Source organism: Aquarana catesbeiana, linkage group LG02 (assembly GCF_042186555.1).
Source record: "Aquarana catesbeiana isolate 2022-GZ linkage group LG02, ASM4218655v1, whole genome shotgun sequence".
Classification (NCBI taxonomy): domain Eukaryota; kingdom Metazoa; phylum Chordata; class Amphibia; order Anura; family Ranidae; genus Aquarana; species Aquarana catesbeiana.
Window position 1 is genome coordinate 277090112 of NC_133325.1, and position 18256 is coordinate 277108367.

The 18256-nt window shown below is 44.0% G+C and overlaps 1 protein-coding gene across 1 annotated transcript in view; it reads right to left on the reverse strand.

Moving 5' to 3' along the window:
• Positions 1–927: 927 nt before the first annotated feature.
• LOC141129879 (ileal sodium/bile acid cotransporter-like) overlaps positions 928–18256 on the reverse strand; it is a 33701-nt gene continuing 16372 nt past the window's right edge. Inside the window, exons 5-6 of the mRNA XM_073617922.1 lie at positions 4717–4874; positions 928–1245 (exon numbers count right to left, since the gene is read on the reverse strand). Of these exons, the coding sequence (XP_073474023.1) occupies positions 1001–1245; positions 4717–4874 (403 nt within the window). The 3' untranslated portion in view covers positions 928–1000. The remainder of the gene's footprint in view (positions 1246–4716; positions 4875–18256) is intronic.

Sequence of the window (18256 nt, forward strand, 5' to 3'; positions counted from 1 at the left end):
TCCGTGCAACTCATCAGTGCCCATCAGTGCCGCCTCATCAGTGGCGCCTCATCAGTGCCCATCAGTGCCGCCTCATTAGTGCCCGTTAGTGAAGGGGAAAACAAAATTTTATGACAAAAACTAAGAAAAACTTTTTTTTTTCAAAAAGTTTGGTCTTTTTTAGTTTGTTTATCAAAAAATAAAAACCCCAGAGGTGATCAAATACTACCAAAAGAAAGCTCTATTTGTGAGAAGAAAATTATAAAAACTTTGTTTGGGTACACAGTTACATGACCACGCAATTGTCATTCAAAGTGTGACAGCGCTGAAAGCTGAAAATTGTCCTGGGCAGAAAGGGGCGAAAGTGCCCGGTATTGAAGTGGATAAATAAATTCAACTTAGAAAAGATGGCCAAATATCCAATCTAATTATTACAGGTGTAGAACAAATATATTTACATTAGGATACTGTTTCAGAATATTGAAAACATAATATAAAGTACAAAAGAGTTACAAATTTGTAGATGATGCTTAATTGTTCAAATTCTCTTGAATGACAGTTTTCTGTTATTAACATGCAATTCCACACACAAAGACATATAATGTACACAATAATTTATTAGTATATACAGGAAGACATTTCAGTGTTACTTTTAATGTGGAAATGCATTGCTATTTCATATCACTATACAGTATGTAGTCCAGCTAAGGTAGCATGATATACAGAGTCCTAGACAAAAAGTTGACAATGTGCCACAGTTACAGGGAATTCAACTGGTGCTGGAGATGCGGTGTTCATTGTGGTGTAGTATAGAACCTCTACTTGAAAAAGGATCATTGGAACCTTCCCTTCATATGGGGTCCCCAAATATGGTAAGCAATAAATGCTGCAGGCTTAGTTTGATTTTGCCATCATGTGCCTCTGATTTCCTACCTGACATCTCAGCCCAATAGAAAAGGGTAAACCCCGTCAAAAGTTAATTTCATACATTCAACTTTCAACCTGGCATGGTTCTGGCTGGTCAGTCACTTTCAATCTTGCATGGTTCTGGCTGGTCACTTTCAATCTGGCATGGCTCTGGCTTGTCACTTTCAATCTGGCATGGCTCTGGCTTGTCACTTTCAATCTGGCATGGCTCTGGGTTGTCACTGACATCTCCATTGCTTAATTTGTCATCCATTTGAAACCCTGCATTTGCTTCTCCATCCACAAGATCAGCCTTATTTTCTGTTTTGTCACGAGTGAACCGTAACATCAATTTGTAACCTAAAAGGCAAATAACATCATATAATAATGGTATTATCTTAAATGGACTACGTTAAATGCTACCTCTGCTCTTGCTTCACTTAATTATGCGGCCTGATACTCAGATGGGTACTGCTTCCAAGGATAGACTTAACCTCAGCTTAGCCAGGTAAGAAGGGGCATGACAGGGCCCCATGTGTTTAACTTCAGTGTCTTTATACTGGTCATAGACCTTCAAAAAGGCCTTTGTTTATTGCTACAAATTGAACCAGTTCTAGAATAATATACTTTTTAAAGTAGCACACAAGGCAAAACTTTTTTTACATTTGGACAAAGTGGCAAGAAGTTGGAACCACCATCAGGTTTCTATCTCTCAATTTGTCCTGATCACTGGGAATCAAAGTGAGGGTAAAACCCAGATTTTTAGTTGACACCAGAACAGGGAAACTCTACCAATAGAGATGCTTGTCTAAAAGAAAATTCCCTTCACATTTAACAGATATCCTTTCACTTCCTGTTGGGTCTACAGGACAGGAACTAAAGGGAAATCTCCTAAATGATGGCAAAAAACAAAACAGGTAACCCAGTAGCCACCTCTACTCTATTCAAAATGAAAACAAGGTTTGCCTTTAGATATACTTTAAGAAAAATATACAAAACAAAAATTGTAGTTTACAAATTTTTCCTTTTCTTTCCTAGATAGGTAAAGTAGATGGTTCAATTTTATTTATACTGTCTTGAAGTGCTGAGCAGAATCACTATGGTGGTATCACCATGGTTTTTACCTACAAATTCTAATAATAACCAATCCTAAATTAGATTTTGTTAGGGAATTGCAAGATAGACTAGGAAAGAAATAACGATAACCATATGAACCAGTCTAACTTTTCTGGCTTACCTTGTAATGCTCACCCCATACCCGGATGTCCACAAAAAAACATATACAAATCAAAATCAATATATATTTGAATTTCTGAATTTTACAGATTAAAAAAAATATTAAAACTACACTGAGGGAACTTCTTATGGGATAGTTGCAACTTTGCCCCTAACCTGGCACTGACAAATCTGCTGCAGTCTGGTCAAACTGCTAAAAGAGTTTGGTGTTACTTCTCCTACTACGTGGCCCTTTGCCCGTCAACTTGGATGTTACCACAGGTATTATTTTACAGATTTTCTGGCTTTGTTGGGTCACGGATCAACTTGCACAATTTACTGTATATTGATCCAGGTTTGACAAATGTTATGCCCCGTACACACGATCAGATTTTCCGACAACAAATGTTGGCTAGCAGGTTCTCAAATTTTCCGCCAACAAATGTTTGTTGTCAGACTTTCCAATCGTGTGTACACAAGTCCGTCGGACAAAAGTCCTCACATGCTCGGAATCAAGTACGAGCCAGAGATATAACTAGCATTCGTAATGGAGACATCACGTACGTCTTGTACGTCACTATGTTTGTAATTGTTGGCCAACATTTGTGTGACCGTGTATATGCAAGACAAGTTGAAGCCAACATCCTTCGAACAAAAATCCATGGTTTTGTTGTCGGAAAGTCTGATCGTGTGTACGGGGCATTACAATTGTGCTAATTATGTTGATTTGCAAGGGCTTCTGGAAGAGAAGGCATTGGGGTTGATGTTTGCATAATGAGAACCTGTCACTGTCAGTCAAAGATATGACATTATTTGACCCCTTGTGATAGTAGTAAAGTGAAATAACTAGGTAAAATGTATGAACAAATAAATAATAAAATAATAGAAAAAAAATCTAAGGAAAAAGGGCCCTTACACATAGCCGATAGCATGCATATATGCACGTGAATGTTTAATATGCTGAACATTTTGGGTATTTCCATGAATGTATAGTTATAGGGTCCTCATTTTAGTTTACCATGAACTGATAAGCTGTCAAACCCCAGCCATTTTGACCAGGAAAGAAGCTGACTGAGCACAGTCTGTGCTCAATCAGCTTTAACAGAGTACAGAGGTGGCATTGGGGGTCAAATAGCAATGTGATAGCAATACAGTTAAGTTAAAAGTTAAATTCCCCCACCTGTACCTATGCATGTCGGGTGCATGAATGTACAAAAATGTTGGTTGGATATATTGTGTATCCCCACACATGCAGATGCAAGAGGATTAACTCTAAATGGATAAGCTGTGAGGCTCTAAATACCACCATTATAGTCTACAAATTCTCTGCTGTCAGCAAATTATAATGTCTTGGGGTTTAACCAGATGCCGACTGCCCACGTACTTTTACTGCGGCAGGGCAGCCGCTCTGGGCAGAATCGCATACCTGTACGTGATCCTGCACTTCTGGGTCTGGGGCACGCACGTGGGCCCCTTTGCAACCTGCTTCCACTGTGATTGAACACAACAGAAACCAATCAGTGGGTGCGGTGGACACGATGTCCACCGGGACCCACGACCGTTCAGGAGACAGGCAGAACAGCGATCTGCCTATGTAAACAAGGCAGATCGCTGTTCTGTGAGAAGGGGAGGTAGAGATCCTGTGTTTCTGCTAAGCAGGACCATTGATCTCTGCCTTCCCACAGTTCAAGCACCCACACACAGTTAGTAAGTACTCCCTAGGAAAATATTTAACCCTTTGATCGCCCCTGATGTTAACCCCTTCCCTGCCAGTGTCATTAGTACAGTGACAGTGCATATCTTTTTAGCACTGATCACTGTATTAGTGTCGCTGGTCCCCAAAAAGTGTCAAAAGTGTCCATTAGGAGTCAGATTTGTTTGCTGCAATATTGCAGTCCCGCTATAAGTCGCTGATCACCGCCATTACTAGTAAAGAAATTAATAAATAAATAAAAATTCAAAAAATGTATGCCATAATTTGTAAACACTATAACTTTTGCGCAAACCAATCAATATACGCTTATTGGGATTTTTTTTAACCAAAAATATGTAGCAGAATACATATTGGCCTAAATTGATGAAGAAATTAGATTTTGTACATTTTTTTTATTGGGTATGTTTTATAGCAGAAAGTAAAAAATATTGTTTTTTTTTTTTTTTTTTTCAAAATTGTCAGTCTTTTTTTGTTTTAGTGCGTAAAAAATTAAAACCAATGAGGTGATCAAATACCACCAAAAGAAAGCTCTATTTGTAGGAAAAAAAGAACATACATTTGTATAAAAATGGCCTGGTCATGAAGGGGGATAAACCTTCCGGAGCTGAAGTGGTTAAGTGCATTTATATGTGCAAAACGTGTATTTTATTACTCATGCTGAAAATGAAAATATAGCTCTGGTGGCAAATGGGCTAAATGAAGGACAATGCTTGCAGCTAACCAGTGCTATGTATTTTAAGTGACGGCTTACAAAAGCAAAAGAAAAAGGTTATAGGTTCCACTATTGGTTTCACTGATGATCAGATATGCAATAGCTTTTCTTTTGTTGGACTGACAATTTGGCATTACTGGATTAGGCTTCATAAATGATAGACTATGAACAATAATGCTTCATTACTTACCTATTATTAAGAAAATAGCAAATACAATTTGGAAAATGCTGTAGAGAAGTGGGAAAGTAAACATCAAGCTAAGCTCTTCTGGTGTAAATGAAAGCTGAATAATTGTTGTACAAAGCTGAGTATTTTGCATTCCGGTTTCCAAAGAGACTGTGCGACACCTAAACGATAGGGACACAAACAGATTTTTTTTATACCTTAATAGTTAAGCCAACCATTAAAAGACATAATTCTTTTCTACTGTAAATAATAATATATATAACTATGTAGTTATCTGTGTACTTTCCCCCCCTGGATAGTCTTTCTGATGCCATTAAATGGGAATGCCTCCTATGTTGGAGCCTGCCCATTGTAATAGGGTGCCTCTCTAATGTTGGTATTCATAGAGTCGGGGCAGGGATGGGAACTCCTAAAAGTAACTCTCTCTACTGACATTATGTTAGCTCTTTTAAACCCCTAACATCTAGACATAAATAATATGTTCTCATTCTGTTAGCAGAACTATATTTTTAAAGTGTATGTTAACCCTCACAATAAATGTCTCTTATTTGCTCTCCTTTGGTCTGCTCAATATACCATTGAAAGTATTTTGTTACATCTGTTTGATAAGTGCAAATGTTGATTTTGCCAGAAATCTTGTTCTCTCTCTACCTATGCATGAGGAGAGGCTATGGACATGAGGAGGGGGAGGGGATGAGGAAAGGGCTGGCAACACATTAAAAAAATTCAGAGCAGAAAATATACTGTATTGTCATATCAAAGAGGAAGGTATGAGCATACTATATTTCTGGCACATCAACAGTTATTTTTTTCTGTACTTGCAGCATGTTTAACCACTTCCATACCGGGCCATAGTAATATGGCGCCGGCAGGGACATCTCCTCCCTTTTGGTGGACATCATATGACATCCTCCGGTTCTCTCCGCTCCTGCGGGCCCCCTATCTCCAGCTCATGAGAGTACCTGTCACCAGTCCATCAGAGTACCCGAGTACCAGGCTGTCACCAGCTCATCAGAGTATCTGGTTACCTATCTCCAGCTCATGATAGTACCTGAGTGTCTGTCACCAACCCATCAGAGTACCCAAGTACCTGTCACCAGCTCAACAGAGTACCCGAGTACCTGTCACCAGCTCATCAGAGTAACCGAGTACCTGTTACCAGCCCATAAGAGTACCTGAATACCTGTCACAAGCCCATCAGAGTACCCGAGTACCTATCTCCAGCTCATGAGAGTACCCGAGTGCCTGTCACCAACCCATCAGAATTCCCAAGTACCTGTCACCAGCTCATCAGAGTACCCGAGTACCTGTCACCAGCCCATGCCTCATAGAATATATGTTGGGGTGTATGCTTTTTAAAATGGGGTCATTTTGTGGGTGTTTCCATTGTCCTGGTGCTCCAGGACCTTCAAAAGTTTGATAGGTTGTCAAGAAACTAAATGTGTAATTTATGCTCCTAGAATGCCTGATGGTGGCTTTGGCCAATTATGGCTCAGTACACGCCCCACACTATATAAGGCCGCCTGCACGTCGGCCCTGTGTAGTGTGTTCCGATGTTGAAAGAGAGAGAGTGTCATTTGATTTAGGTTAGATAGAGTAGGCAGGCGAGTCAGTTAGCTGCACTTACAGTGTATTGTGTATATATATATGCATCCTAGGTGTTGTATATATTTATATATACACTATATTCAGTTTAGCTAGATCTGTTCCTGTTATTCTCTTCCTACTGACAGGCAGGCAGGTGTTTTTTACAGTATTTACAGCTACCTGAAGAAAATTGCTGGTGTTCTTCTGATCCTATTAGTCCTATTAGCTACAGTATTTACAGTTAGTGTAATGCGTCCTCTGCACAAAGCTACCTGAAGAAAATTGGTGGTGTTCTTCTGATCCTATTAGTACCGCAGGCAGCTGCAGAATTTACAAGTTAGTGTAGTGCGTCCTCTGCACAGTGTGCACCTAAAGCTACCTGAAGAAAATTGGTGGTGTTCTTCTGATCCTATTAGTACCGCAGGCAGCTGTAGTATTTACAAGTTAGTGTAGTGCGTTCTCTGCAGTGTGCACCTAAAGCTACCTGAAGAAAATTGGTGGTGTTCTTCTGATCTTATTAATACCACAGGCAAGCAGGTACAGTATTTACAGTTAGTGTACTGCGTCCTCTGCACAGTGTGCACCTAAAGCTACCTGAAGACAATTGCTGTTGTTCTGCTCCTATTAATACCACAGGCAGGCAGCTACAGTATTTACAGTTAGTGTACCGTGTCCTCTGCATAGTGTGCACCTAAAGCTACCTGAAGAAAATTGGTGGTGTTCTTCTGATCCTATTAGTACCACAGGCAGGCAGCTGCAATGTTTACAGTTAGTGTACTGCGTTCTCTGCACAGTGTGCACCTGAAGCTACCTGAAGACAATTGCTGTTGTTCTGCTCCTATTAATACCACAGGCAGGCAGCTACAGTATTTACAGTTAGTGTACTGTGTCCTCTGCACAGTGTGCACCTAAAGCTACCTGAAGAAAATTGGTGGTGTTCTTCTGATCCTATTAGTACCACAGGCAGACAGCTGCAGTATTTACAGTTAGTGTTCTACGTCCTCTGCACAGTGTGCACCTAAAGCTACCTGAAGACAATTGCTGTTGTTCTGCTCCTATTAATACCACAGGCAGGCAGCTACAGTATTTACAGTTAGTGTACTGTGTCCTCTGCACAGTGTGCACCTAAAGCTACCTGAAGAAAATTGGTGGTGTTCTTCTGATCCTATTAGTACCACAGGCAGGCAGCTGCAGTATTTACAGTTAGTGTACTACGTCCTCTGCACAGTGTGCACCTAAAGCTACCTGAAGACAATTGCTGTTGTTCTGCTCCTATTAATACCACAGGCAGGCAGCTACAGTATTTACAGTTAGTGTACTGTGTCCTCTGCACAGTGTGCACCTAAAGCTACCTGAAGAAAATTGGTGGTGTTCTTCTGATCCTATTAATACCACAGGCAGGCAGCTGCAGTATTTACAGTTAGTGTACTGCGTCCTCTGCACAGTGTGCACCTAAAGCTACCTGAAGACAATTGCTCTTGTTCTGCTCCTATTAATACCACAGGCAGGCAGCTACAGTATTTACAGTGATGCCCTGTACACACGGTCAGATTTTCCAACAGAAAATGTGTGATAGGACCTTGTTGTCGGAAATTCCGACCGTGTGTGGGCTCCATCACACATTTTCCATCGGAATTTCCGACACACAAAGTTTGAGAGCTTACTATAAAATTTTCCGACAACAAAATCCGTTGTCAGAAATTCCGATCGTGTGTACACAAACCTGATGCACAAAGTGCCACGCATGCTCAGAATAAATTAAGAGACGAAAGCTATTGGCTACTGCCCCGTTTATAGTCCAGAGATACGTGTTTTACGTCACCTCGTTTAGAACAATTGGATTTTCCGACAACTTTGTGTGACCGTGTGTATACAAGACAAGTTTGAGCCAACATCCGTCGGAAAAAATCCATGGATTTTGTTGTCGGAATGTCTGATCAATGTCCGGCCATGTGTACAGGGCATTAGTGTACTGTGCTCTCTGCAGTGTGCACCTAAAGCTACTTAAAGTCAATTGGTGGTGTTCTTCTGATCCTATTAGTACCAGGCAGGCAGTTGATTCTGCTAGCTGCAGTATCAGTATATATATACATCCCAGCTTTGTGCAGCTACATCTCACTGCAGGCCATTAGTATGTCTGGAAGGCCAACAAGGAGAGGCAGACAGTCACAAGCCAATAAAAGAGGGCAAGCAGGCTCTGTGTCTAGAGGCAACAGTGCTGGTCGTGGAGACAGGGCATCCTCATCAGCACATGGCTGTGGGACACACTTGTCCTTTTTTTCGGCAGCTGGCTGTGTTGAGCCGCAACATGCGGAAGACTTGGTAGAGTGGATGACCAAGCCGTCCTCATCCTCCACATCCTCTCTCACCCAGTCACTCCTTCCCTAGCCCCACCATGTCCTCCTGAGGGGTCCCCGAACTGTTTGACCACAGTGTTGGGTACATGCTCCAGGAGGATGCCCAGCGTTTTGAAGGCTCCGATGATGGTACCCAGCTAGAGGAAGGCAGTAACGTGAGCCCAGAGAGAGGGGGTGCCCAAGAAGAACAGCAATCTGGCAGTCATGTTCCCCCAGCTGCAGCATACTGCCAGCTGTGCTCCAGTGATGAGGAGGGAGGGGATGATGAGGTCACTGACTTCACGTGGGTGCCTGATAGGAGAGAGGAGAAGGAGGCACATCTCCAACAAGGCAGGATGCCCTCCAGGGGCCAGCTTAAGGGCAGCACACCGAATGCATCACACCGCAGAGCTCCGCATGTGCAGGGCACTGCTGTTTCTGTGCGTTATTCCAAAAGTTTTTTGGTGTGGGCCTTTTTTGAGACGAGTGCATCAGATCCCACCGCCACCGCTGCTATTTGCAAGATATGTCTCAAGCGTATTTTGCGTGGCCAAAACATCACCCGCTTGGGCACCACATGCTTGACAAGACATATGTCAACCTGCCATGTAGTTCATTGGCAAGCGTACCTAAAAGACCCACACCAAAGAACAAAGTGGACCTCTCCTTGTTCCTCATCAGCTGGGATCTCCAACCCCACTATACCTTCAGTCCTCTCTGAAACCTGCACTGAGAGGAATGAAGGTGTAGAATTAGGTGTGTCACAGCCAAGTACTTGCGGGTAATCTGCTATCGGTACACCAACGTCAGGTTGTACCAGGCAAATTTCCCTGCCCCAGCTGCTGCACCGCTGAAAGAAGTTCGCTCCCAGCCATCCACATGCCCAGCGGTTGAATGCTAACTTGGCTAATTTGCCAGCACTTCAACTGCTGCCTTTTCAGTTGGTAGACTCTGCCCCCTTCCGTGAGTTTGTGGAATGTGCGGTTCCTCAGTGGCAGGTTCCCAAATGCCACTTTTTCTCACAGAAGGTGATTCCGGCTCTCTATCGGCATGTGGAAGGCAATGTCTTGGCCTCGCTGGACAGGGCGATCAGCGGTAAGGTGCATATTACCACTGACTCATGGTCCAGCAGGCATGGACAGGGACGTTACCTATCTTTCACCGCGCACTGGGTGACTCTTCTGGCAGCTGGGAAGGATGCAGGACAAGGCGCAGTAGTGTTGGAGGTTGTTCCGCCACCACGCCTCCAAAATTCTACTAGTGGTGATTCTGGCACACCTCTCTCCTCCACCCCCTCCTCTTCTTCTTCCTCCATGGCCTCTTCCTGTGCTGATTTGTCCTCGGAACCAGCGGTGCTCCATAGGCGTTCAAGGGGCTACGCAAGCACGCAGGCAAAAAGATGCCATGCGGTGCTTGAGCTGGTGTGCATGGGGAACAGGAGCCACACTGAGACAGAGATTCTGTCAGCTCTGCAGGGGCAGGTTCAGAGGTGGTTGACGCCACGCCAGCTTAAGGCATGTATGGTGGTTTGCGACAATGGCACCAACCTCCTCTCCGCCCTCTGACAGGGACAACTGACCCATGTGTCCTGTTTGGCTCACGTCTTTAACTTGGTGGTGCAAGGGCAGGTACCCGGGCTTACAGGATGTCCTGAGGCAGGCCAGGAAAGTCTGTGTGCATTTCCGCAGGTCATATAATGCCAGTGCTCGGCTGGCTGACCTCCAGAAGGAATTTAACCTGCCCAAGAACCGTCTAATCTGTGACATGCCCACCAGGTGGAACTTAACGTTGGCCATGCTGCAGCATCTGCACACGCAGCAGAGGGCCATCAATGAGTACCTATGTGACTATGGCAGCAGGACAGGGTCAGGGGACCTTGTTTTTTTTTTCCCACGCCAGTGGGCTATGATCAGGGATGCATGCACTGTCCTGTCACCATTTGAGGAGGCTCACGAGGATGGTGAGCAGTGACAGTGCATGCATCAGTGACACTGTCCCTCTTGTCCACCTGTTGGAGCACACGCTGCGTGGAATAATGGACAGGGCACTTGAGGCAGAACAGAGGGAGGAAGAGAAGGACTTCCTTACCTCTCAAGGCCCCCTTTAGCCAGACAGTATTCCTGCGTGCCCGTCGATCACACAGGAAGAGAAGGATGAGGAGGAGGATTGTGTCAGCATGGAGGTGGAGCCTGGCACTCAGCATCAGCAGCAGTCTTCAAGGGATAATTTACAGTCCGAAGAAACCCATGGACTTGTACGTTGCTGGGAGGAGGTGGCTGCAGATCATGTCGTCCTTAGTGACCAAGAGGACTCTGGACCAAATGCCTCAGCAAACCTACGCTGCATGGCCTCCCTGATCCTACAAAGCCTGCGGAAGGATCCTCGTATTCGTGGTATCAAGGGGAGGGATCATTACTGGCTGGCAACCCTCCTTGATCCATGTTATAAGGTTGCGGACCTTATCTTGCCGTCGCAGAGGGAAAAGACGATGAAACATCTTCGGGAGGCCTTGCAGAAAGGTTTGTGCAACGCGTTTCCAGAGCCTGGGAGGTTACAATTTCCTGGTGCTCCTGGACAACGTGCTGCTGAGGCTTCAGTCAGTCACAGAAGGAGCGGTGAAAAAGGTGGCCGCCTGACCGATGCGTTCAGACAATTTTTTAGTCCGCAGCCTGATGTCTGATCGGTTCCAGCAACCATCGCCAGCGTCTGATTCACATGGTGCAGGAATACCTAGGGGCAAGATCAGACTTGGACACCTTTTCCCCGAAAATCCTCTGGGTTACTGGGTCTTGAGGATGGATCACTGGCCAGACCTTGCACAATATGCAATTGAGCTACTGGCCTGTCCTGCATCCAGCGTTCTTTCGGAACGCACATTCAGTGCAACTGGAGGCTTTGTAACCGATCACAGGGTGCGCCTGTCCACCGAATCAGTCGATCGGCTTACCTTCATAAAAATTAATCAGTCTTGGATCACCAGCTACCAAGCACCTGGTGCTGATGTAACCGATTTATTTTTTTTTAATGTGAGATCCCTTCAAGACTGCCTATGCTGATGCTGAGTTACTATCCTGTTATGCTGAGTCACAATTCTCTTCCTCCTCAATTTTCATGCTGATAGCTTGTAAGAACATTTTTGGTTCTGGGCACCGCCACCAGTGGCCAAGGCCCAATTTTTCTGCCCCTGTTTAACAGGGGCATGTAATTACACTTTTTGATGCAATACTTTGCAGCAGGGCTCATTCCTGCCCTCCAACTATAGCATCTGTGAGGGGTTGCAGTGTTGTGGCAATTTTTCTGCCCCTGTTTAACAGGGGCATGTAATTACAATTTTTGATGCAATACTTTGCAGCAGGGCTCATTCCTGCCCTCCAACTATAGCATCTGTGAGGGGTTGCAGTATTGTGGCAATTTTTCTGCCCCTGTTTAACAGGGGCATGTAATTACAATTTTTGATGCAATACTTTGCAGCAGGGCTCATTCCTGCACTCCAGCTAGAGTATCTGTGAGGAGTTGCAGTGTTGTGGCACAAGCACCAGTGCCCAAGGCCCACATTTTCAGCCCCTGTTTAACAGGGGCCTATAATTACAATTTTTGATGCAATAGTTTGCAGCAGGGCTCATTCCTGTGCTCCAACTATAGCATCTGTGAGGGGTTGATTACCATACAAGACCCAAAGGGCCTGGTAATGGACGGGGGGGGTAACCCATGCAGTTTGTCTCACTGATTTTCATACATATTGCCGGGACCTGACATTACATTAAAGCCGCAAGCAGTTTTAAATGACTTTTATTCCTTTAAAAATGTCATTTTGTGCAGGGACTGTTCTAAGCACGGGAAACATGTGCCACTTTACAGGCATACTATAGACACCCCCCAGGTACGATATTTAAAGGAATATTCCACTTTTTTTTCGCTTTAAGCATCATTAACCAGTTACCAACCGGCCCATAGCCAAATGATGGCTGCAGGGCGGTTGGATAGCCCTGGGAGCACGTACTATGACGTGATCCCAGAATCCTGCTCTTGCGCGCCCCCGAGAACATCCGTGATCGCAGCCGTTTACCATGTGATCTCTCCGTCAAATGACGGAGCGATCACATGTAAACAAACCGGCGTCATGTCATGACGCTGGTTCCTCTCTCCCCTCTCTGTACCGATCGGTACAGAGGGGGAGGGATCAGATAGCAGCAGCGATGTGGGCTAGATGTGTAGTGCCCACCACGCTGCTCAGTGACAAATACAGTCACATCCATCCATGCCCCATCGAGCCATCCCCCCATTCTCAGCAATACCCAGGACTACTCTGCAATACCCTGCAATGCCCCACAATACCCTGCAATACTCTGCAATACCCTGCAATACTCTGCAATACCCCACAATACCCTGCAATACTCTGCAATACCCCGCAATACTCTGCAATACCCCGCAATACCCTGCAATACTCTGCAATGCCCCGCAATACTCTGCAATGTCCCGCAATACTCTGCAATAATCTGCAATGCACCGCAATACTCTGCAATGCCCCTCAATACTCTGCAATACTCTGCAATATCCTGCAATACTCTGCAATGCCCCGCAATACTCTGCAATACCCCGCAATACCCTGCAATACTCTGCAATACCCTGCAATACCCTGCAATATCCCGCAATACCCTGCAATAATCTGCAATACCCTGCAATACCCTGAAATACTCTGCAATACCCTGCAATACCCCGCAATACCCTGCAATACTCTGCAATACCCTGCAATACCCTGCAATACCCCGCAATACCCTGCAATACTCTGTAATGCCCCGCAATACTCTGCAATACTCTGCAATACCCTGCAATACCCCGCAATACCCTGCAATACCCCGTAATACCCTGCAATACTCTGCAATACCCTGCAATACCCCGCAATACCCCGTAATACTCTGCAATACCCCGTAATACTCTGCAATACCCTGCAATGCCCTGCAATACCCTGCAATACTCTGCAATACCCTGCAATACTCTGCAATTTCTTGCAATACTCTGCAATACTCTGCAATACTCTGCAATACTCTGCAATAACTTGCAATACTCTGCAATACCCTGCAATACCCTGCAATACCCTGCAATACTCTGCAATACCCTGCAATACCCTGCAATACCCCGCAATACCCTGAAATACCCTGCAATACCCCGCAATACTCTGCAATACCCAGCCATACTCTGCCATACCCAGCCATACTCTGCCATACCCAGCCATACTCTGCAATACCCAGCCATACTCTGCCATACCCAGCCATACTCTGCAATACCCAGCCATACTCTGCAATACCCAGCCATACTCTGCCATACTTTGCCATACCCTGTCATGTGCGGCCATGCTCGGCCGTACTCGGCCATACTTGGCCATACTCGGCCATACTCTGCCATACTCGGCCATACTCTGCCATACTCGGCTGAATCTATTATGGGGTGTCATTTTTGGTATGTACATGCTATGTGTTAGAAATATTGTATAAATGGACAGCTTTGTGTTAAAAAAAAATGCGTTTTAACCACTTCCCGCCCGCCGGCCGTCATACGACGTCCTTGACTTTGTGCGGGGATATCTGAATGATGCCTGCAGCTACAGGCATCATTCAGATATCAGCTTTTTCAGCCGGCGATTCCCTACACCATAACAATGATCATAGAGGCTGTTCCGCTGCTTGATTGTTCTTACGGGAGGCGAGAGGGGACATCTCCTGCCCCCTCCTGCCGCCCTTAGGTGCTTCTACCGACTCACCGCTACAATCAAAGGCAGGACCTTTTTTTTTTTTTTAATTTCGGGCTTCCCAGCCTAGAGGTGAGATGTGGGGTCTTATTGACCCCATATCTCACTGTAAAGAGGACCAGTCATGCCATGTTCCTATTACAAGGGATGTTTACATTCCTTGTAATAGGAATAAAAGTGATCAAAAAATTTATTTTTTGGAAAAAAGCATCAAACTAAAATGAATAAAGTAAAATGAACAATAAAAAAAATCAAAAAATTTCCCCCGTGTCCCTGTGTGCTCGCATGCAGAAGCGAACGCATACGTAAGTCCCGCCCACATATGAAAATGGTGTTCAAACCACACATGTGAAGTAGCGCTGCGATTGGTAGAGCGAGAGCAATAATTTTGGCCCTAGACCTCCTCTGCAATACTCTGCAATGCCCCGCAATACTCTGCAATGTCCCGCAATACTCTGCAATAATCTGCAATGCCCCGCAATACTCTGCAATGCCCCTCAATACTCTGCAATACTCTGCAATACCCTGCAATACTCTGCAATGCCCCGCAATACTGTGCAATACCCTGCAATACCCTGTAATACCCTGCAATACTGTGCAATACCCTGCAATACCCTGCAATACCCCGCAATACCCTGCAATACCCTGCAATACCCCGCAATACCCTGCAATACTCTGCAATACCCTGCAATACCCTGCAATACCCCGCAATACCCTGCAATACTCTGTAATGCCCCGCAATACTCTGCAATACTCTGCAATACCCTGCAATACCCTGCAATACTCTGCAATATCCTGCAATACTCTGCAATACCCTGCAATACTCTGCAATACCCCGCAATACCCCGAAATACCCTGCAATACCCTGCAATACCCAGCCATACTCTGCCATACCCAGCCAAACTCTGCCATACCCAGCCATACTCTGCCATACCCAGCCATACTCTGCAATACCAAGCCATACTCTGCCATACCCAGCCATACTCTGCAATACCCAGCCATACTCTGCCATACTTTGCCATACCCTGTCATGCGCGGCCATGCTCGGCCGTACTCGGCCATACTCGGCCATACTCTGCCATACTCGGCCATACTCGGCTGAATCTATTATGGGGTGTCATTTTTGGTATGTACATGCTATGTGTTAGAAATATTGTATAAATGGACAGCTTTGTGTTAAAAAAAAATGCGTTTTAACCACTTCCCGCCCGCCGGCCGTCATACTACGTCCTTGTCCTTGACTTTGTGCGGGGATATCTGAATGATGCCTGCAGCTACAGGCATCATTCAGATATCAGCTTTTTCAGCCGGCGATTCCCTACACCATAACAATGATCATAGCGGCTGTTCCGCTGCTTGATTGTTCTTACGGGAGGCGAGAGGGGACATCTCCTGCCCCCTCCTGCCGCCCTTAGGTGCTTCTACCGACTCAGCGCTACAATCGAAGGCAGGATCTTTTTTTTTTTTAATTTCGGGCTTCCCAGCCTAGAGGTGAGATGTGGGGTCTTATTGACCCCATATCTCACTGTAAAGAGGACCTGTCATACCATATTCCTATTACAAGGGATGTTTACATTCCTTGTAATAGGAATAAAAGTGATCAAAAAATTTATTTTTTGGAAAAAAGCATCAAACTAAAATAAATAAAGTAAAATGAACAATAAAAAAAATCGAAAAATTTCCCCCGTGTCCCTGTGTGCTCGCATGCAGAAGCGAACGCATACGTAAGTCCCGCCCACATATGAAAATGGTGTTCAAACCACACATGTGAGGTAGCGCTGCGATTGGTAGAGCGAGAGCAATAATTTTGGCCCTAGACCTCCTCTGTAACTCAAAATGGGGATTTTTAAGTAGCGAAGTTTGGCGCCATTCCACGAGTGTGTGCAATTTTGAAGGGTGACATGTTAGGTATCTATTTACTCTATTTACTCGGCATAACTTCATCTTTTACATTATGCAAAAACATTGGCTAACTTTACTTTTTTTTTTTTTAAAGCACAAAACTGTTTTTTTAAAAAAAAAAAAACGCGTTCGAAAAATTGCTGCGCAAATACCGTGTGAGATAAAAAGTTGCAACGACCGCCATTGTATTCTCTAGGGTCGTTGCTAAAAAACATATATAATGTTTTGGGGTTCTATGTAATTATCTAGAAAATAAATGATGATTTTTACATGTAGGAGAGAAATGTCAGAATTGGCCTGGGTGCTCCTAGAACACCTGATGGTGCTCCGTGCATGTTGGGCCTCTGTATGTGGCCACGCTGTGTAAAAGTCTCACACATGTGGTATCGCCATACTCTGGAGTAATAGCAGAATGTGTTTTGGGGTGTAATTTGTGGTATGCATATGCTGTGTGTGAGAAATAACCTGCTAATATGACAATTTTGTGAAAAAAAAAATTAAAAAAATCTTGATTTTGTAAAGAATTGTGGGAAAAAATGACAACTTCAAAAAACTCATCATGCATCTTTCTAAATACCTTGGAATATCTTCTTTCCAAAAAGGGGTCATTTGGGGGGTATTTGTACTTTTCTGGTTAGGGTCTCAAGAAATGAGATAGGCCGTCTGTACTTCAGGTGTGATCAATTTTTTAGATATTGGCACCATAGCTTTTGGACTCTATAACTTTCACAAAGACCAAATAATATACACCGATTTGGGTTATTTTTACCAAAGATATGTAGCGGTATAAATTTTGCCCAAAATATATGAAGGAAAAATTACTAATTTGCAAAATTTTATAACAGAAACAAAGAAAAAAACATTTGCAAGAAACAAACTTGCAGTTTTGCACTTTTTGTTTGGCATTGAATACCACATTTATCCTGTATGGATCCCTATGGACATTCATTATAATATTGCACGTCTAATTTGAATTAATTTTTGTTCCTACCATTATTGTGTTTTTATTCTTCTTTACCTTATGTCACGTTTTAAACAATATTAGAGGTGTTTAGATTGCACAAGTCACTTTCTTTAATTTTAATACAGTTGGTGCTGTTATATAAGTCACCGTTTTGATGTATTTGAATATTGTGTTTTTAAGCACCCACTATAGGTATAAGATATCTTTTTGCAGCAACTGTAGATCTCCACAGACACTTAGTGTAACTTTGCATACACCATTTTTCTTTTTTGTTTTATGCATTGGAGACCTTTTCTGATCCCACTGATTTTAGAGTGATTAGACACTTTTGTTTATTTTCACATATTCACGTCCAATCCCACACAGCACGTTAGGCACTACAGCCATCGTGTGATCAGTAGGCTCCTCATTCCACGGCCACTATTGTCTATATCTTAGCCACTGATTACTACTATTTTACCCACACTTGGGAAGTGTGGAGAACATTAGGATTAGCGCAGCACCATCCCTACCTATTAAGGGGGTTTAAGTGCCCAGTGGTCAAGTGGTTAAAATCACTGCTCCCGAAAAAACGGCCATTTTTAAAACTTTTCTGCATTGATACATGTCCCCTGGGGCAGGACCCCGGTCCCCAAACCCTTTTTAGGACAATAACTTGCATATTAGTCTTTAAAATTAGCACTTTTGATTTCAAACTTTCGAGTCCCATAGACCTTAATGGGGTTCTAAAGGTCAAGCAAACTTTCGGTCCGTTCGCGGTTCTGGTGCGAACTGAACCGGGGGGGGGGCGGGGTGTTCGGCTCATCCCTACGCTCTATGTAGCTAGGCTGTGTAAGGTCTCACACATGTGGTATCGCTATACTCAGGAGGCGTAGCAGAATGTTTTACGGGTTTTATTTTTGCTATGCACATGCTATGTGTTCTTATAAATTGACAACTCTGTAAAAAAAAAAAAAAAAAAAAAATAGGTTTTCCTTTTCTTTCCAAAACTTGTGGAAAAAAATGACA